The sequence below is a fragment of the Gobio gobio genome, assembly GCF_949357685.1.
Source record: "Gobio gobio genome assembly, chromosome: 23".
Classification (NCBI taxonomy): domain Eukaryota; kingdom Metazoa; phylum Chordata; class Actinopteri; order Cypriniformes; family Gobionidae; genus Gobio; species Gobio gobio.
The window spans coordinates 36041252-36062937 of record NC_137119.1 but is presented as its reverse complement, the minus strand read 5'-3'; the positions used below and the strand labels follow the sequence as shown (position 1 = coordinate 36062937).

General features: G+C 38.7%; 1 protein-coding gene across 1 annotated transcript; it reads right to left on the bottom strand.

Annotated features, from left to right (window-relative positions):
- Positions 1 to 1240: 1240 nt before the first annotated feature.
- LOC307120052 (uncharacterized protein) lies at positions 1241 to 20788 on the bottom strand. The gene is made up of 17 exons (XM_079806889.1): positions 20651 to 20788; positions 19693 to 19799; positions 19281 to 19414; positions 18898 to 19058; positions 17350 to 17508; positions 16759 to 17218; positions 13151 to 13249; positions 10328 to 10418; positions 9925 to 10133; positions 9603 to 9845; positions 8006 to 8104; positions 7506 to 7699; positions 6233 to 6407; positions 5987 to 6143; positions 3295 to 3448; positions 3065 to 3176; positions 1241 to 2985 (listed from the first exon to the last, which is right to left on the bottom strand). Exons 1-17 carry the CDS (start codon positions 20663 to 20665, stop codon positions 2786 to 2788), a joined length of 2769 nt encoding a protein of 922 aa, XP_079663015.1. The 5' UTR covers positions 20666 to 20788; the 3' UTR covers positions 1241 to 2785.
- Between the last annotated feature and the right edge of the window lie 898 nt (positions 20789 to 21686).

Genomic DNA, 21686 nt, shown 5'->3' with positions numbered 1-21686 from the left:
CTGAAGCTCAAACGTGCTGCGTAACACGAGAATGAACCTCATTGGCTCTTGCTGAAGCTCAAACGTTCTGCGCAACACAAGAATGAACCTCATTGGCTCTTGCAGAAGCTCAAACGTGCTGCGTATCACGAGAATGAACCTCATTGGCTCTCGCAGAAGCTCAAACGTTCTGCACAACACGAGAATGAACCTCATTGGCTCTTGCAGAAGCTCAAACGTTCTGCGCAACACAAGAATGAACCTCATTGGCTCTCGCTGAAGCTCAAACGTGCTGCGTAACACGAGAATGAACCTCATTGGCTCTCGCAGAAGCTCAAACGTTCTGCGCAACACGAGAATGAACCTCATTGGCTCTTGCAGAAGCTCAAACGTTCTGCGCAACACAAGAATGAACCTCATTGGCTCTTGCAGAAGCTCAAACGTTCTGCGCAACACAAGAATGAACCTCATTGGCTCTCGCTGAAGCTCAAACGTGCTGCGTAATACGAGAATGAACCTCATTGGCTCTTGCTGAAGCTAAAGCGTGCTGCGTAACACGAGAATGAACCTCATTGGCTCTTGCTGAAGCTCAAACGTGCTGCGTAACACGAGAATGAACCTCATTGGCTCTCGCTGAAGCTCAAACGTGCTGCGTAACACGAGAATGAACCTCATTGGCTCTTGCTGAAGCTAAAGCGTGCTGCGTAACACGAGAATGAACCTCATTGGCTCTTGCAGAAGCTCAAACGTGCTACGTAACGTGAGAATGAACCTCATTGGCTCTCGCTGAAGCTCAAACGTGCTGCGTAACACGAGAATGAACCTCATTGGCTCTTGCTGAAGCTCAAACGTGCTGCGTAACACGAGAATGAACCTCATTGGCTCTTGCAGAAGCTCAAACGTGCTGCGTAACACGAGAATGAACCTCATTGGCTCTTGCTGAAGCTAAAGCGTGCTGCGTATCACGAGAATGAACCTCATTGTCTCTCGCTGAAGCTCAAACGTGCTGCGTAACACGAGATTGAACCTCATTGGCTCTCGCTGAAGCTCAAACGTGCTGCGTAACACGAGAATGAACCTCATTGGCTCTCGCTGAAGCTCAAATGTGCTGCGTAACACGAGAATGAACCTCATTGGCTCTTGCAGAAGCTCAAACGTGCTGCGTAACACGAGAATGAACCTCATTGGCTCTTGCTGAAGCTCAAACTTGGGATCATTATATTTATAGAGTTGCCTTAAAATGAAAAGGCTAAAGAAACCATTGCAAAATGTAGCTTTTATTAATGCTTTGAACTTAAAGTATAAAATAGTATTAGACCATTCTAGTTGGCTGTAAAATAAACTGTACAAGCACTAGTAATATAGGAAAAGACTGCAAACTATGGGGAGACGGAGTGCATGAACTGTACAACATGCATCACACGATCTGTGTCGCACATACACACATACGAGGTGGTATTCTGTGAATTTGTGTTAGTTGCTTCCCTAATGAATTGCTTTGAAATGTTTGTATACAGCATGTACAGAACTAACTTATTCTAAAACATCAAACAGTGTTATTGTCAGTGTAGTAACACGTTAAATTCATGGCATTTTAAATAAACATGAAAAAGACGCTACTGTGTTTGTGATGCACCAACAACTGGCTCCTGAGTTCTGAATATAAAATCCAGGGTTTCGTGTCTATTTTCATTTCAATTCAGATCAGACAACAATTATAAGCAAGTTTCGACAAACCCTCGCATCATATCAAGACAGAACCGCATCAAGCATTAAAGGTATGTTTATCATTTAGAACTTGACAATGTTGCTTTAGTACAATTAGACCTTTTAGACCTCCATATATGGTTGAGATCTTTATGTGTTCATATTTTCAAATGTTATTGCATTCAAATGCATAAAGGTACAACACAAATGCATACAGAAACAGTCGAACGCCAATGCTTCGATATGTCTGTGATGCTGCTCGTCGTTTGTTCTGTATTTCACTCTTCACTTCATAACTGTATGGGTATCATTTGAAAAGTGTGCAAGTTAAAGACAGATGTATGTTAGTGCAAACCTGGATCCAGTTAATGCCATTAGACTAAAAATAAACGAATAAGTCCAACATGAATGCACATGTAGGAGTCGAAGTAAAACTTCTACTAGATTCAGTAACGTGCCAGTAAAATGACAGACTTTGGCATGTAATTTCTGAACTAAATAAAAAAAACGCACTTAAATGCACTGTCAACGCAATCTAAAATGGCTTTCCACTTCAATCAATCAATCAATCAATCAATCATACAGATGCATTTATATTCACAAAATATATTCACATAAAATCTAAGTGTCATTCATTAACACCTCTTTTTTTTAAATAAAAATATGGTCATGCACGAATCCTCAATGTAAAAGATTCAGATACTTCTACATTTGTCATGCATAATGTTGATTATCAATATTTTAGCATGATCGTTACTAAATTATAATGCAGTTTTGCACTGTATTACAAGTGGTCAATATTTTTTAATGATATTTCATTCACTTTATTTTACAAAAAATGCAAAATGTCCACAGAAAATAGAAATTTGAAGTGTGCATATCCATGGCACATTTAAAGTTCCTTTTACAGACAAAACGCAGATTAAATATGAACTTTTTGTTCATAACACTAATGAGTTTTATGTAACCACACTCAAAAAAGAAAAAATTCAACTTGATTGTCGAACCCAAGTGAGATTTTAGTGCTACGTTATGGAAAAAGGAAGCTGAAGGGTACTATAGCCGTCTGTGAATTTTCTGTGAATATAAACAACTAAAACTAGGATCGTGTGTTGTTGCTGCCATTATCGTTATCGTCGTCGTCAGACTGTTGGTCCGGAGGTATGGCGCGGGTTTGGCTGGCTCGTACGCTGGTCAGTTGAGGGCAGGCGGAGATCAGGTTGGCAATGCCAATGAGAGTTACGCCTGTGCCGTCCAGGTTCACTTGACTCAACTGCATACGACACAGGAACTTCAGACCTGAGAAATAAAACGCATTACGAGAGGTGTCTTTTATACAAGAAAATGATTTCGGAGGGGATACCACTATGCATCGTACCGTGATCTGTGATTCTGGTTCTGCTGAGGTTGAGTTTCAGCAGCTGCGGACAGTGAACTAGACCTTGTCTGATGACTGTATCGCCAACCTGTGTACTGGCCAAACCCATCACCTGCAAAACCAACATGGAAGTTGAATTCATGAATACTGCCATATTTAAATACATGACAAAAAAATGAGAAATCCATTTAATGCATGCTTGCTGAATTTCACATATTTAAATACTGTACCTGCAGATGTGGTAAGTGTGTGATCAAGGCTGCAACGCCCCTGCTGGTGACGGCGGTCCGGTCGAGACACAGTTCCTGGAGGTCTTTTAAAGTGATCAGTCCTTGCAGCCCACTGTCACTCACTTGAGTGTTGCTAAGAGACAGCTTCTTCAACCTATCAGGTAAAAAGGGGCGTGGTTTTCATTACCATCTTTGGTAAGAGGCTTCTGAATATTGTTCAAATTAAATGGCGAAATGAATTGCAAATTAAAGGTCTAATCATAGCAACAGCGAAACAAAAAAAAAACTTAAGTCATAGCTTTACAACAGGATACAATCTGATGGACGATACAAATTTCACTTGCTTTAATGCAGTGACATAGCAATATATTGCAGTATAATTATTTGTTTTTGCTCATAATGCAGAGAGAAAAAAATGTTATTGGTCTGTTAGCTTTATCTCCAAACAAACAACCAAAAATTGTTTTTTTCTGTCAGACAAAAATGAATAAATAGTGTGTTTCGTAGCACATAGTTACTCTTGGTGTGAATAGATTGTTACACAAAAATCATTGAATGCATTGAAGAACACAGAAGGAGGATAGAGCAAAACAAAACACCGGTCACGAATTAGAAGTCTAAAATGAGAATTCTTTTAAAGAAATTTCAGAGGATTTCGATATAAGAGAAGAGGAGCTTGAGCCCTATTTGTTTGAACCACGAGAGGCAACAAGGCGTTCGCTACTCCTACATTATACATCGCATCACAAGTTGACTTGCATACGGTCGTTTTCTGGAAGCTAGTTATTTGAGGCTATAAAGATTTAAATATATGGATGTTTTTCTTACAAAAACGCATCACTTCGCTTCAGAAGGATTTTATCAACCCCCCCACGAATCCATATGGAGTACTTTTAGAATGGATGGATGCACTTTTTTGACCTTCAAAAACTCATTTATAAATGTCCATTATAAAGCTTGCAAGAGCCAGGGCATTTTTTATATATAACTCCGATTGAGTTAATCTGAAAAAAGAAAGTTAGTTATATACACCTAGGATGGCTTGAGGGTGAGTAAATCATGGGATAATTAAAATTTTTGAGTAAACTATCCCCTTTAAGAGCTAATGCACTGATCCAATATACTGATACCCATGCGTTTTCTCTTTCAACTGTTTAGGTTCACTTAAGACATAACTGACTATGTTTACGGGGATACTTGCCAAGACGTGCATTTAGTTTGAATATATCTGTTCAAGCGCAAGAAGAAGTGAAAGAGAGCTCAATCCAGTATTCAGTCACTGTCTGAGATGCAGCTTTCCTGGTGTGCACTTCGGTAATGAGTAACGAATTGAGTTCCCTTTCGACATGCTTGAATATTTCAGATGGCAAGGCTTAAACTTTTATGATGGTGCGGTACTTGTCCGTGAACTGTCCCAAGAGTCGTTCAAGTTTGTTCATGTCCTCACAACATTGCATTGTTAGAATTCATAAAAATGTTACCGGCCAACTGGCGATTGACACCGTTTCAAATACTCGCCATCGCAGATTTTTCCTCGCATTTGGCACTTGGCAAATGTTCATTTTAGGCTCTGACTGCAGCCATTTTAAATGTGATTTCGTAAATATCTGTAAATAAGCCTATTTCAGCATGACCAGATTTGCAAGGTTACATTACACCATATTGAACCAGAACATGGGCTGCTTTCCTCTTTTGATTTACTACTGACCCTGCGTTCACACCAAACGCGAATAGAGCGTCTGGAGCGATTGATTTCAATGTCAAGTCAATGTAAATACGCGTTGACACGCGTCTGTAGGTCCTGCGGCGTGAAATTCTGCCTCATTTGCGCGTCGTCCATCTTGCGCGATACGCGCAATTGATTTTATTTGGTGCTTTTTTTTTTGCATTTGCGTGTTTCAAGCGAATTCGCGTCTGGCGCCCAAGTCGAAAAATCTGAACTTTGGCGTCTATTCGTGCCTCGTTAACCAATCAGGAGCCAGCTTGCTGCTGTCACGTGGTAAAGTGACGTGATGAGAAACCCTGCATAATTAAAAAATACTACTATTGTGTCACAAAAGGTAGTTTTAAGACTTTTTCAGGTGAGAATGTAGTTGTTTAAAGCTCAAATCTGTGGTTTATTTATAAAGAGAGCGCCTATTTAAAAAAAATTAATCTTGTGATTTTGGAGTTGTGAGATCCAGGCGATCACCGGGCGCTCAGCGCTCATTAACCACGGCGAAAGCAGCCTTTCCTCGGCTACTCCTTCTGACGTTTTCCGCTGGTTCGGATGCCATCTGTAGTGGTTAAACATGAGATTGAATTCCTCTTGTGTAAATCTAACGGTGATCTTTGGTGTCATCAATCTATCATTTGTTGTCTGCCAAATCGTTTTGACTGAGAGCAAAGAGAAGTTTCTAACTTTAATTTTTGTAGGCTATTTAAATATACATGCAGTGAAGATAATGTAGGTAGTGCATTGCCAGGACCACATTTGTGTGGCTATTAATGTTAAAAAATTTTTTTAAATGAAAATGAAAAGAGGCAGAGTGGTGTTTTATGACATATTTCTCATTTCGCATTTTGCTTCAAATGCTCAAAATGTTCAAGAGTCCAACTAGACGCGGTAGATGCGATTTTGACGCTCTATTCGCGTTTGGTGTGAACGCAGCATTAGACACCTTTGGACACATGGTTTTGCTTAAAGCTTTACTTGTTCATGCTGGCGAGCTGTGCAATGCCTTGGTCGGTGAGCTGAGTGTAGTCGGTCAGGTCGAGCTCTGAGAGCAAAGTCTGTCTGGAGAGAAATGAAAGTCCAGCGTCCGTCACACAGTGTCTGCCAGGCAGGGTGAGCTGGGTGAGCCTCAGTCCTGCACAGAGGAAATAATACAGTCACTAAAGCCCCATACAGAACTAAATAACATGCATTCTGGACTGAAATAAATACATTTGTCAGCACCTGAAATGATCTCTAACGTTTGGTTTCCATCGGTGACCGGTATGCCAGCCAGGCTGAGAGCTGATAGGCTGGGGTGGGTTGCTAGGCACTGGAGAGAATTTTCCCGTACACCTGTGCCATCCAGGTGAAGCGTCTGCAGGTTTCGGAGCTCTGCGAGTGCAGACACGTCACTCACCTGAAGGCAAAAAGAGACAAAAGCTAAATATAGAGTAAACATATAGTGAGGTCCTGTAACGGCTTTATGACTTTGAGATTGTGCAATCGAATTAAAGCTTGTTTGGAGAACAAATACAGTACTGTGTATATATCAACACTATAGTTCAAAAGTTTGGGGTCAGTAAGATTTGTTTCTTAAGAAATTTATACTTTTATTCGGTAAGCATGCATGATCAAAAGTGAAAGTTTAACATTGTTACAAAAAAAAAACTCAAATAAATGCTGTCATTTTGAATTTTCTATTCATCAAAGAACCATGAAAAAATGAATTACGGTTCCCAGAAAAATATTAAGCAGCTCAACTGTTTTCAACATTGATGATAATAATAACAATAATAAATGTTTCTTGAGCAGCAAATCAGCATATTAGAATGATTTCTGAAGGATCATGTGACACTGAAGAGTAATGATGCTGAAAATTCAGCTTTGCATCATAAGAATAAATTACATTTGAACATATTTTACAATAGAAAACAGTTATTTTAAATTGTAATATTATCTCACAATATTACTGTTTTACTGTATTTTTGAGTAAATAAATGCAGCCTTGGTGAGCACTTCCAAAACATTTTTTAAAAATCTTACCGACCCCAAACTTTTGAACAGTAGTGTGTGTTTAAATAACATATACATTAACATCAAAAGTTTATTTATGTTATTTATGTTTATGTTATATTTTAGCCGATTATTAACATGAATAAATATGAAATATGTCACTTATTGCTTTCAAAATAATCTATACTTTTGCATAGACATAAATTCATAAATCAAAGTATATACACATTGGGTACACTTTTTTCTTCTTTTTTTGTGATATAGTATTTTTGTGATATTGATTTTATCTATAAATTACATGTGAAGCTGAAAATTAAAACTGCAACCTCTTTATTAAAAAAAAAAATCACAAAAAAAAAATCTATAATATATATACAGCTCTGGAAAAATTAAGAGACCACTAAACATTGAGAAATCAATATTAAGTGGTGTCTTATTTTTTTCCAGGGCTGTATATAAATGAGCTGTATATAAATGAAATAAATCAATCCGTGTAGATTACCTTGGTGTGTTTAATACTGAGCATTCGTAGCTGTGGCACACATGTGGGCAGCACTCTCAATGTGCTCTCTGTGATGGCCGTCTGATTCAGGCTGAGCTGACACAGCACAGAGGAGCCTGACTGCAGATACAGCAGCAGACCTGCGTCGCTTACTTTGGTCTGGTCCAGAGCCAGGAACGTCAGACTGCGGAGTCCTGAGATCAGACAGAAACAGATGACGCATTTCTACATGATTAACACTTGTGGATGCTACAGTAAGGCCCTGTCCCAAATAGCAAACTTTATGTGTCGGTCTTGGAATGTCTGTTAAGTCCACAAGATTGTAGGGGGTCCCATTTGTCATGTTAGGCTTCAGAAGGGTGCTCGCGGTCGGCCGATATGCACCCTTGATGCGTACTTTTGCCAAACCCGCACTGAAGCGAGCTCCGCAGCAGACTTCCACCCAACAGTCAAAGAGGCAGTACGTCACAAAATGTATGGTTTTCGACACACCGTCTCACCTGCGATATGCTGCATGCAGCTGTCTGTTAGTTTGCTACAAGACGACAGGTTGAGATGCTGCAGCTTTGAGAGGTTGGACAAAACAGAAAGACCGGCATCTGCAATATGAAAAAAGGACATGAGGATCACACAGCTTTACAAATAATTCAATACACTGGTGAATAAACAATGTGTCATATTGTCATAGAACTTTTCCCAGAAAGAAATGCTCATATTTCACCCCCGCAATTTTGGTTAAAGAAAATGAAGCCTATTTTTAGGATCCTTCAATAAATTATGATTATGACAATTAAGCATATTTAAACCCAAATTTCCATTACCATAATGCAAAAAGAATCTCATAACTTTACAGTAACAGAAAGTCACCACACGTTTATAGTTGCAACAAATACAATGACTGTAGTAAAATGTATTTACCAATAACAACATATTATTATATATAATTTCTATAGGTATATTATTTAAAAGGAATAGTATTATAATAGAATTATAATTATTAGTAGCATTCTTACTAATACACATATATTCATATTGATGTATTATTTATTATATTATATTATATTATATATATATATATATATATATATATATATATATATATAGTTTATCCATCCAACCATCCATCTATCCATCCATCCATCTATCCATCCATCCACCCATCCATCTATCCAACAATCCACCCACCCATCCATCGTATCCATCCCATCTATCCATCCATCCAATCATCCATCCATCCATCCATCCATCCATCCATCCATCCATCCAATCATCCATCCATCCATCCATCCATCCATCCACCCATCCATCCATCCATCCATCCAATCCACCCAATCCACCCATCCAATCCACCCATCCAATCCACCCATCCATTCCATCCATCCATCCAATCCACCCATCCAATCCACCCATCCATTCCATCCATCCATCCAATCCACCCATCCAATCCACCCATCCAATCCACCCATCCAATCCACCCATCCATTCCATCCATCCATCCAATCCACCCATCCATCCATTCCATCCATCCATCCATCCATCCAATCCACCCATCCATTCCATCCATCCATCCACCCATCCAATCCACCCATCCAATCCACCCATCCATTCCATCCATCCACCCATCCATCCAATCCACCCATCCAATCCATCCACCCATCCAATCCACCCATCCATTCCATCCATCCATCCATCCATTCAATCCATCCATCCATCCATCCATCCATTCAATCCATCCATCCATCCATTCAATCCATCCATCCATCCATCCATCCATCCACCCAATCCACCCATCCATTCCATCCATCCATTCCATCCAATCCACCCATCCATCCATCCATCCATCCACCCATCCATCCATCCATCCATCCATCCATCCATCCAACCATTTTTTAAATTATGACCTTTCATGAAAATAAAAAGGACATTTACTCCAAAATAATGATGGATTATTTTGGAGTAAATGTCCTTTTTATTTTCATGAAAGGTCATAATTAAAAAAATCTTAATGGAATAAAAATGGCAAAATTCGTTTTTTTCCTTTAGATTTTTAGGATGAAAAACAGTCTGGGATTTCTTTTTAGTGAGATTCTCACACACCTGTGATGAGTGGAGAGTTGAAGAAGCTGAGATGCTTGAGACAGGAAAACGCCCTCAGTTGCCGCAGCAGCTCGTTGGTGGTGTACGGGTAGCAGTTTAGGACAAACTTCTGCAGCGGGCAGCCGAAGAACAGCTCCAGCGTACGTGGTCGGAGTAAACGCTCACGTGCCATGTGAGCCAGCAAGAGTTCGGCCAGCTCTGGGGTCAAACACGCCAGGCTACTGCTGTACTGCATGCTGGGAGCTGAGAGAGCAAGATTATGATTAATGCCTTGTCTTAAGAACCCATGTGATTAGTAAACAAAACTAGGTATTTTTCTGACCTGTCATGAGGGAAACCGTGGCCCTGGTGGCCATCGAGCAGAGAGAGGGCACGCGGGGGGTCTTGAAGGCTTTTTTGGGGGGTGAGGGCTGCCCGTGTAGTGACTGCTGCTCGTCATGATGGGCGGCTCTCTGTAAACGCTCTACCGCTGCTTGACCACGCAATGCACGGCCTTCATCAGGGTCTGCTGGAACATCAGGCTCCATCTCCCTTCAACAGACAACCAATTACAGACACTGAATCAGACGCTTCATCTATTTTAAGGATAATGTACACGGCTCAAGTTTCCCAAACTGACAGCTATGATGTCATCGTAATGATGTCATGCTGACTTGTAAAAGGTTTTTCTTTCTTACATTTATGTGCATACTGAACTGTGGTGTTTTTATGAAGCTCTGTCCTACCTGAGTCTGTTGCCCTGCTCTGGCCAGTGATGTCTCGGCTCCAGCCCTCCTCTCGCCCTGTTCTCCAGGAAGAAGGGCAACCGTGGCATTCCTGCCAGAGCGAGAGGGAGAATTAAGTATTAAGAATATACTTGATAATTACTTATCAAGTATTTTTAGTTCTATACATTTATTTTTATTTAGCGTATGGTTAAAACCCCACAAAAGCTTTACGTTTTAATAGCGTTTTTTCCCCCCATTAGATCAAGAAAACAGGTCTCCCACACCTTTTCCAGTCATTCATGATTTATGGATAAGAATTTTGAAAATAATTTTTATAGAGACTACACTCTAAAAGAGCAGTTTTAGATATTAATATATCAGATATACAACTATTTTGGAGCTGAACATGACAGAGAATATTAGTGACAATAAAAACTTAAATTGTTACAAAACAATGTTATTCATCCAAAAACCCTGAAAAAATATGTATCAAGGTGGCCAGAAAAATATTAATATAGAATAAGAAATTATAATAATAAGACATTTTTTAGCAAATTCCTTTCTGAAGGATAATGTGACATGAAGAATATATGTATATGTATATGTATATGTATATATATATATATATATATATATATATATATATATATATATATATATATATATATATATATATATATATATATATATATATATATATATAGAATATTATAAAAACCAGTTACTTCTAAGGATTGTATTAAATCATTTATCAATAACTATTCCAAGCATGGTGATCACAATTTAAAAATACGATATTTCCACGTTTTTCATGCCTGTGTAGATGTATCTTTCAAAAAAACGATTTACAATTGTTTACTTGCACGACCCATAAGCACATCAAGTAAAACATTCAATTTAAATTGCATCTTGTTACTACCAAATTAAGCAAGCATTCAATTACACAGCCTCAACATCAAAACAGTTGCACTGGAAGGAACCGCATATTAAACTAATTACCGTATATTAGCATGTTCACAGGCTGGCCCGCTAAACCAATCCAGCTGCAATTTATTCCTGTGTGCCTCTCGTGTACAAATTAACATACAATCTCCCCTGTCGACTTCACAGCATCTTAAAACGATGTCCAAAGCTGTTTTCTCTCTGAAACCCCCGAATCAAACTTCCAGAGAAAAGAGCTGATATGTCAGAGCATAAGCTGTTCTAACACATGAGAACAGGCTTGCTTGGTTGTTGCACGTTTCACAATTTAAAAGAGGTGGATGAGATTTGACTTATAACCAACCGGGTCTAAACTAGGACAAGTAAGGACGTTCACCTCTTACCCAATATGGACTTCCCACAATTTCCCAGTGTTTCTCGCTTTGGTCACTGATTAAATACCCAACACAGATTTCCTGAACAAAGATCTGCCAAGCAGATCCCAGCAGACACAGAACATTCTCTTGACGATAATATAATCATTAAATTAATGTTTATAAAAATAACTAACATTCCCAGAATGTTCTGGGAGCCAAAGCTGGAATGAGAGTGTCTGTATGATAAAAAGAAAACAGCTAAACTAATATTTTTAGTCAGACATCTACGATTTATTTAATCAACTAAGCTTTAGCAGAATCATGAACAGTGACCTTCAATGAGAGCTGATAAAGCTCCAGTTCTTTAGATGTTTTGAAGGAGTCTTTGTGATTAGAGAAATGTTGGCAGATGGTCCATTCATTACCATTTTTCTTAATTAAGGTATTGATGTATATTTATACGGGTAGGTGCTTGTACGCATATGTGAGAATGGATGTGTTATATGCGTATATACATATAGTAATTGCATGGTATTTACTTGTCCTATGTGTTTATGTTTTTTTTATGGGGACAAATATGTTTTATGTGCTTTATTATGTGATAGTGTGGATGTATAGTATTGTCAGCGTCAAAGATGAATTTCTGTCCAGGAAAACTGAACAGACAATAAAGTTAAACAAACAAACAAACCATTACTGTCCTCCTTCTGTTTCTGTCCAGAGATTATGGCCTTTGCTGATTCAGTGGAGTCCTAAAGCAGCGTACATGGCATTTTAGCCCGTTCAGATCAACATCTTTGGTTTACAGCCTCATAAGCGTTTGATCGTGGCTTAAAATGATTGTTTTATCTTTGATGGTTTGTGGAGTTTCATATAAAGCAGAGTTGACTAATCAAGCCAATGCTAATTGTAATGACTTAATTAGTGGGAATGACTTTTCACATGCTTTATTAACTATTAGTTGTAGTCACAATGCAAGAATAACTATTATTATTGTTCATACTTGAACAAACCACAAACCTTAAAGGGATAGTTAACCTAAAAATGAAAATTCTGGCATAATTTACTCACCCTCAAGTTGTTTCAAACCTGTATGAGTTTCTTTGTTCTGCTGAACATAAAATAAGATATTTTGAAGAATGTTTGTAACCAAGCAGAGAGAGCAACCATTGACTACCATAGTAAAAATCGTATTTTGTGTTCAGCAGAACAAAGAAACTCATACAGGTTTGAAACAACTTGAGGGTAAGTAAATGATGACAGATTTTCATTTTTGGGTGAACTATCCCTTTAAGTATTAAACTTCAGCACCTAACTCATCCTGCAACGTTAGTGCTACAAACAGGAATAGTACCTCAAAATGATCCGGCTCTAACTTTTCCAAGCGATCAGACTTATTCTAAGCAATCAAACAATAAAAAAGTTGGAAAAATCTCATAGATTTACAGGGGAAGGAGGTACTCGAGCCATATCTAGAGACCAGTATGCCATAGAGACTTTGGGCAAAACCATAGAGAAACCACCCAGAACAACCGTTATATACCGTTGAGTTGAAATGGAGGTACAACTTCTTCTGGTTGCTCATCGTTTTCCAAATGTTCTTCATCTTCTGCTTCACCATGGACCAGTTTCTGGCCTCGTCCTATCAGAAGAAAATGTCTAATTACTAAATATCACTTGCAATGAAGTAAGGTTAGTGTAGAGCAGGGTTATTATTGTTAACTAAAACTATTAAAGTTATTACATTACAATTATTACATTTTTATTTATTTCTGTTAATAAATTATATATATATATACAGTATATATATATATATATACAGTATATATATATATATACAGTATATATATATATATATATATATAAATATATAAATATATATATATATATATATATATATATATATATATATATATATATATATATATATATATATATATATATATATATATATATATATATATATATATAAATTTAATGACAAAAGCACATAGCAAAATTAAAAAACAAACACTGAAAATATGTTAAAGGGATAGTTGATAGAGGGCTAAAATCAGGGTAGGAAAAATGCCTTTTATTCATAAATTATGATTATGTAAAAAGCATTCTAACATTATAAGTGCACCCCAGGAAACAACATAAAACAATAAAACAACGCAGTTCATGACCACTTTAAATGGTGACTGATAAAAACTTGCCAGATTTTTTCAAACATGCATTCAATTTTGACAAACCTCTAAATTATAATGAATATGTAATATGCTGCATATAATTAGCAAAATTCTCCTCTCTAGAGTTAAATTTTCTAGCTGACTAACGAGTTCATGGACACTGGATATGGTTTTTCTGAGGTAAATTACAAGGTGCTTTATTGACGTCTTTCCACAGTTGAAACACTGATTGAGCGAGTTCATGTGACATGATACGGATTTCGGTAAGTTGTACTCTTTTAACACACTTTCAGATGCTCGTTCATGTTTATTTTGCGCTGCAACTGGTATTAAGGTGAAAGAGAAGATCAGTGCATGTGTGCTGCGTGCTGCCGCTTCTCTTGAGCTGAGCTGCGCCAGAGCAATCTCACATCGCAGAGACATTCATTCATCAACTGAAAACAGGATGACTAATCGATTCTTGGGATTAAGAATCGATACTGGTTTGTAAAAATTATAATTTTTTAAGGGGGGGGGGGGTGAAATGCTGTTTCATGCATACTGAGTTTTTTACAGTGTTAAAGACTTGGATTCCCATCCTAAACATGGACAAAGTTTCAAAAATTAAGTTGGACGTTTGATGAATACTCCTTGAAAAATACTCCTTCCGGTTTCTCACAAGTTTCGGAACGTTTTTTTTCAAGTATGGGACTGTGTAACGTCAAATGGGGCGGAATTTCCTTATACGGGTCCCTAAGGGCACTTCTCCCGGAAGGGTGCCCGCGCACGCGTAGACCAGAGCGAGAGAGCGAAAGCAGTACACACATCAAAGCGCTTTGCAGTCACAGGACTTCACAACATCAACAATGTCACCAAAGATGTGTCTTTTTGGTTGTCAGGGCAAGACAACCCTTCACAGCTTCCCAAAGAACCCAGCGTTAATGGGACAGTGAATAGAGTTTGTTTTTTGTTTGTACAAGTGTTTTGTTTGTTCCCTGCATTTCGGCGACAATGATTTTATAAGCAAGGCCCAGTTCGACGCCGGATTTGTAGCTTGTCTAATGCTGAAAGATGGAGCGGTTCCAGCAATTAAGTCACGGTCATGTGTTGGAAGCAGGCGGTGAGTAAAACTGCCTTTGTGTTGTTAGCTATCGACTCGTTCATTCAAATGCGCTACTATTCCATTGTTTTTCTATGTAAACACACACTTGTCTGACGTGCAAAACCGTTACACTTGCTACTGCTAACATTAAAGAGCACCTATCATGGCATTTAAAATGTTCCAAATATTGTTTTAGAAGTCCCCAACAACAGTTTTGCATGCATGCAATGACAAAAAAGACTTTAGTTTTCTTATAATATGCATTTATTTTTACCTGTTTTGACAGCGATTCTCAAATGATTCCTTTAGTGATTCACTTTTCAAAACCCCGCCTTTACGTGACGCTAATCTGCGGTGATTGGTCCGATGACCCAGTCAGTTGTGATTGGTTTAGTCTGTGCAGATATTTTCGGAAACGGAACGCCCATCAAAGTCTTATAGTGACAGTAATTTGTTAATATGTGTCAGGAGTTATGAATATGAAAACCGCGTCGGTACTGTTTGATTGTAATATGAGCCTCAGCTGATCTCATTCATAAAAAAACTCCTCTATTCTCCTCACGAAGACTCGCAACAAATCAACATCCCTCAGGGCTTTTAGTTCAAAAGTGTGCAGATGAGGAGACATATTGATAGATTCTCATATGTCTGTGTCAAATTTCTAAACAGAGGAGTATTTTTTATTCAATACTTCCTCAAAATGGGCAGTTATAGCCTAATCATGAGCGATTGAGTCTCTTATGTGTTGTTTTCAATTCATACTGGCAGCCGGAGGGCGCTCTGTGCACATGTAATCCATATATGGTACAGACAGACGAAGAAGAACCATGTGCCATAATAGAAGTCCATAATAAAAGCTTCCTGAGATCGCGAAACATACATTTGACGACTAATAAACACACAATCGCGACGATGTATGGTTTGTCTTCAAGCCACTTAGTCTTCAAATGCTCATCCTTGGGCAGATGAAAAAAGTTTGCTTATGAGTCGCACTTCAGAACACCGCGTCTCGTCGCCATGATGTTTTCTAGTTTTCACTGGCGTCTTGGAGCGCAATAAGTGGGCGTATCGTATTCAAATAACTTGACAAGTTGACGTCATCTAGTCAGAGAAAAAGCTTCGGTCTTCTAACGATTCTTAAAAATGACTCCGAGTCGACTCTTACTTTTGAAAGAAAATAACTATATATACGGTGCACTGTCATATTTCAAGCTATCACAGGATGTTTTTGTTCACTTAGATCTATGTTACACACTACATGAAAGGTAAATTTCAAAATTCCATGATAGGTGCTCTTTAAATCACATATAATAGTCCATAAACTAAATTATGTCCTCATAAACCATGAGTAAACGCACACAAATGTTGTAAAACTCGCGCATGACAAGCCGCTAAGCAAGTATACAAGTTACAGTTACAGCACATACCATTGAGACGTCCTGCTGTAGTCGTCGTTGCTGATTGTCCTGTTCAATTTCAGCCTCTAGATCTGATTCTGGATCATATATGTATGGCTAAATCTGATTGATCTCAATGGTTTATTTAGGATAAAGTTTTTTTCCACGTTTAAGGATGTCACAGCTTTCAGACGCTCTAAACGCAATCGCTGCGCGCGCTTGTGATTCTTTAGCTCCGCCCACATGATATGCCTCGAGTCGCTCGTTTTTTTTCAGAAAGACTCTGTACAGCGTATCTTTCTTTTATAAATATAATAAAACTAAAGACTTTTCGGAGATATGAAGGATGCAATACTACTCTATAGGCACTCAAGATTGACATGAGATTGACTGAAACTGAGTGTTTCACCCCCCCTTTAAAATCGAGCCCTAGTATTTAAATAATACTAAAATAACACTGTGTGGCGCATTTCCAAATGAGTAAAAGTAAAGTTAATGTTACCCCAGTAGTGAGAGGGTCCTGAAAGCGGAGGTCCGACCCCAGGGATCCCAGCATACCCCACTGCTTCCTCCCATAGCTGATGGGGGAGTGGCGGGGGCACCTCCAGTTCGTCTAAAGCTCCGGCCTCCACTTGGGGTGGCTCATTGGGCGGTGCCACCGGCTCTTCCTGTGGCTCCAACTCCGGCTGTCCTACAACAGCCAATTGAGATGCTGGACTGGGCGGATCCTGAGGCGTCTCAGGTGGTGTGGTCTGAATGCAAAGTGCAGCATTAGGGGTCAGTCCCAGAGACCGGAGGGAGCAGGTTAGCTCAGTTTCACCAAAGCGCTTGCGTGGGAACCCTTGCAGGAGGGAGAAGGAGGGTAGTGAAGGGTGGCGCCCGGCAATGTACTCGACGACGTGACTTAATGGAGTGTCTGCAGGGAAGCGCTCACGCATAGATTCCCCAGAAGGGAGACGGATCTATAACAAGAAACAAGTATAAACATGTCAGATATGTTTGACATCATATTAAATACTGCTAACAGTTGTTAGAAAGCAGTTAAAAGCAGTAGTTGCTAGAAAGCAGAGGCAAAACAGATGTAATCTCGCACCATGAGGATGCAGTGGTTGTCTATGCTCGTCTCCACACGTCCACCCAGTCTCTGTCCCTGTCCACTGGATGGAGAGGTCTCAGCTGTGGCTTCAGTTTGGGCCTTCTCCTGCTGACTGCGCCGGTCCTCTGCTATCCTCTTCAATACCAACTCACGCTCCTGATTAAAGGACAAACTGTTACTGCACTGGGAACCAATAATGATCCTGTAGAGCAGTGGTTTTCAAACCTGTCCTGGAGGCACCCCAGTCCTGCACATTTTGTATGCCTCCCTTATCAGACACACCCAATTTAGTTCTTGCAGTCTCTACTAACAAGCTGATGAGTTGAATCAGGTGTGACAAATGAGGGAGACACACAAAATGTGCAGGGCTGGGATGCCTCCAGGACAGGTTGGAAAACCACTGCTGTAGAGCATGAAAATGTTAGAGCAGATGGAGCAAAAACACAGGCTGAATCCGAAATCGCCCCCTATACCCTCAAATTGGGCTTTATTTGAGGGGACAGCCATTTGTAGTGGTGTCCAAAACAATAGTGGACGTTATTGAGTGCACTCATTCAATCCCACATTGCACCGCAATAACGAGTGTACAGCCGATGTACACACAACGCCTGTCTGACTTCACGCACTCGTTTTCATTCACTCCTTCAAGTGGACTATATTAGTGGACTAACGTAGGGAATTGTAAATGAGGGTTTAGGGGGCAATTTCGGATTCAGCCACGGATAGCACACAGATGATAACTCAGATGTAATTGTTTGCTTCAGGTTGTTTTCCTATGGTGACTATATATATAGATCAGGCATAACATTATGACCCTATGACCTTCCTAATATTGTGTTGGCCCCCATACGCAACAAACGGCGATGCACTGTGTATTTTGACACCTTTCTATCAGAGCCAGCATTAACTTCTTGAGCAATTTGAGCTACAGTAGCCCGTCTGTTTGATCGGACCGCACAGGCCAGCCTTCGCTCCCCACGTGCATCAATGAGCCTTAGCCGCCCATGACCCTGTCGCCGGTTCCTTCCTTGGAGCACTTTTGATAGAGACTGACCACTGCAGACCGGGAACAGCCCACAAGAGCTGCAGTTTTGGAGATGCTCTGACCCGTCGTCTAGCCATCACAATTTGGCCCTTGTCAAACTCGCTCAAATCCTTACGCTTGTCCATTTTTCCTGCTTCTAACACACAATTTGAGGACAAAATGTTCACTTGCTGCCTAATATATCCAACTCATTAAAAGGTGCCGTGATGAAGAGATAATCAGTGTTATTCACTTCACCTCTAAGTGGTCATAATGGTATGCCTGATCGGTGTACTTAGTAACACTTAAAGGAAAAAACATACTTTTAATAATAGTTTTTTCCCTTTTAAACAGTCGTCACCACTTTTGTTGTATTGAAAAGATCAGATTTTGTGTTCCAAAGAAGAAATCAAGTCATCAGAATGGGTTTGGAATGACAGGGGTGAGTAGATACATTTTTGGGTGAAATTTTTTTTTTATTGTAAAAAAAACAACAACTATGAAACCTTTCACTGATTCACCTGCTTCTTTTGTCTCTTCTCTTCCTGTACCTCCCGGGCCACTTGTTGCCTCTGCTGCTCGTGGAAATTACTCTTATCCTGCTTGATCCGTGTTTCCAGGGGTAGATGCTCTTTTGCTGCGGGAGTGTTTACGGAAGGAGGTGCCAAGGCCAGAGAAGGACCTAGAAGCAGAAAAAAAGCCGTTTATTCATTCCTCTGCATTGCATAACACTTCAGAAACCTGCATTAATGTCTGCTAATGATCTGCAGCGCACAAAAATCACATGACCTGTGAGTCACAGTTTATTTATACGGTAAATCACATTTTCCTTCCCAGAAGAAAGTTGTGAAAGGTTGGTCTGTCACACAAATGAGTAAATGAACAAACTGGTGCTTTTTTTTACCTGTTGCGTCAGACTGTGAGTTGTTGTTATAGCAAAGAGCATCTTTGGGAGGATTGAACGCAGAAAACGGCGTCTCTAGAGGACCTGAAGGCTGCTTGACCAGTTTATGCCGTGGACTCCCACCCTGCAAAAGCCTTCAGAACAAATGTGAGAATAAATAAGAGGCCTGGTGAAGCTTTTGCTTAATAACCAAACACAATGCTGTCTAATAACACTTACAATATTCCCTCAAGCCACTGAATATAACAAGACAGGTGAGTATTTAACCTAGGGCTACTACATATTAAAAGGGTTTTTATTATGTAACTAGCCACATTCTTTTTTTTTTGGGATGCAATAACTCATTAAACCCATTTCCCTATTCAGGAATATAAAGCAAAATGATGCACGTGACATGCTGAAAAACATTTACCATTCAGCCGCTTCTGGTACAGAGAAGAATCCTGCCTGCATCGCCGCCTGTATCTGGTCCTCACTGAAGCCCATCTCAGTGAGAGTGCTGATGAACCCCCCTATGGTCTAGATAACAAGAAAGCAAAGGTATTCTTTATTTATGCAGAGAACAAACATGAACACTTCACATTCCCAAAGTATTGATCATGCACATTGCACACATTACTAATGCTGTCACCACAGATATCACAGTGGACTTTACCTCTTATGGTTTGATATCTTGAAACAGTTTGAGACAACGTAACATGCTATTTATATATGGCTGATTTATAAGCCATTGTGCTACTGTACTCTGAAAGCAAGAAGCTTTCATTTATAACAATATTACATAGGGCTTAACAGATTTATTGTGCATTCAAATAGTTAAAACCTTCATATTCGCATGTACGTTCTCTACTAATTTGTGCAATATATAAAAATGAAAGACATTATAAAATGTATCCCAACAATCCCTTGAACAACAAGAGCTTGCATCAGTTCGTATGTACGTTGCTTATTTTCAATTCATTTGGCTAGTGCGTGTCGACTCAGTTTTAACTACTTGAAGAACCTTTAAAAATGAGAAGTGTTTATATTAACTTATTGCATTTGTCCTTAATCTATATATACATTTGACAAGGCCATGCACATGCACGCATATTGTTATCAATGTTTTCAATAAAGGTCTCAAGAGGCTTTCCTCGAGACCTAGGCCTACTTTGCATTTCCTTGTTATACAGAGTTACAGTAACAATGACTGTATAACTCAAAGCTTAACGAAACAATAAGAATGGTTGTACATGATGCTGGTCTATAGAAACTAATGAACTTGTCACAGTTTATCATGTTTTATCCATGTCGGGCAAGCTAATATAGCAATGCAATAAGCTTTACAAAAACATTATGGCCGATTCTCATGAACCATAGTTTTCGCTTACCGATGTGGAGTCCATAATTGTATTCAATATCCTCAAAAAAACACAATATGAGGGTTTGTTGTCACTTTGCAGAAGGTGTTTACTGATTGTCCGCACAGTACAGTGACCGCCTACGTCACGGGTTTTTTTCCGTCTTGACTGTACGCTCGACGCTGATTGGATGACTGGCATTTGGAAACGCCCCTTAAGGACCTCCCCCACTGTAGCTTTACCTGTCAATCACAGCTCGTCCGAATGTGTTAAAGGAGCAGGCGCGTCTTTACCCAGTGGAGTTCACAAACCTTTACCATTCACATGCTCAACACAATTAACGTTTGTCTACTAAAAGCAACCAATTTCCGTTTTGCCATGAGATTTATTTTATTTCTGAAATGCAATAAGTATTAGTGGCCGGTAGATGTCATATTTGGCCAACAAGGTCACATTTGGAACAAACTGAGGTCCTAAACTAAACATAAAACAAGTTAAAGGGATAGTTCACCCAAAAATGAAAATTCTGTCATCATTTACTCACCCTCAAGTTGTTCCAAACCTCTATGAGTTTTTTCTTCTTCTGCTGAACACAAAAGAAGATATTTTGAAGAATGTTCGTAACAAAGCAGAGAGAGCAACCATTGACTAGTCATATTTGGAACAAATTGAGGTCCTAACTAAACATAAAATAAGTAAATAATATAATATAATATAATATAATATAATATAATATAATATAATATAATATAATATAATATAATATAATATAATATAATATAATATAATATAATATAATATAATATAATATAATAATATGTCATATTTGGAACAAATTGAGGTCCTAACTAAACATAAAATAATTATATAATATAATATAATAATATGTAATTTGGAACAAATTGAGGTCCAAAACTAAAAATAAAATAAGAAAATAATATAATATAATAATATGTCATATTTGGATTAAATTGAGGTCCTAAACTAAACTAAAATAATATAATATAATATAATATAATATAATATAATATAATATAATATAATATAATATAATATAATATAATAT

Coding starts and splice junctions, on each gene's coding strand:
- LOC307120052 (XM_079806889.1), bottom strand. Junction 19,059..19,280: donor CTCACAGTCTGACGCAACAG/GTAAAAAAAAGC, acceptor TTCTGCTTCTAG/GTCCTTCTCTGGCCTTGGCA. Junction 2,986..3,064: donor AACCAGAATCACAGATCACG/GTACGATGCATA, acceptor TTTATTTCTCAG/GTCTGAAGTTCCTGTGTCGT.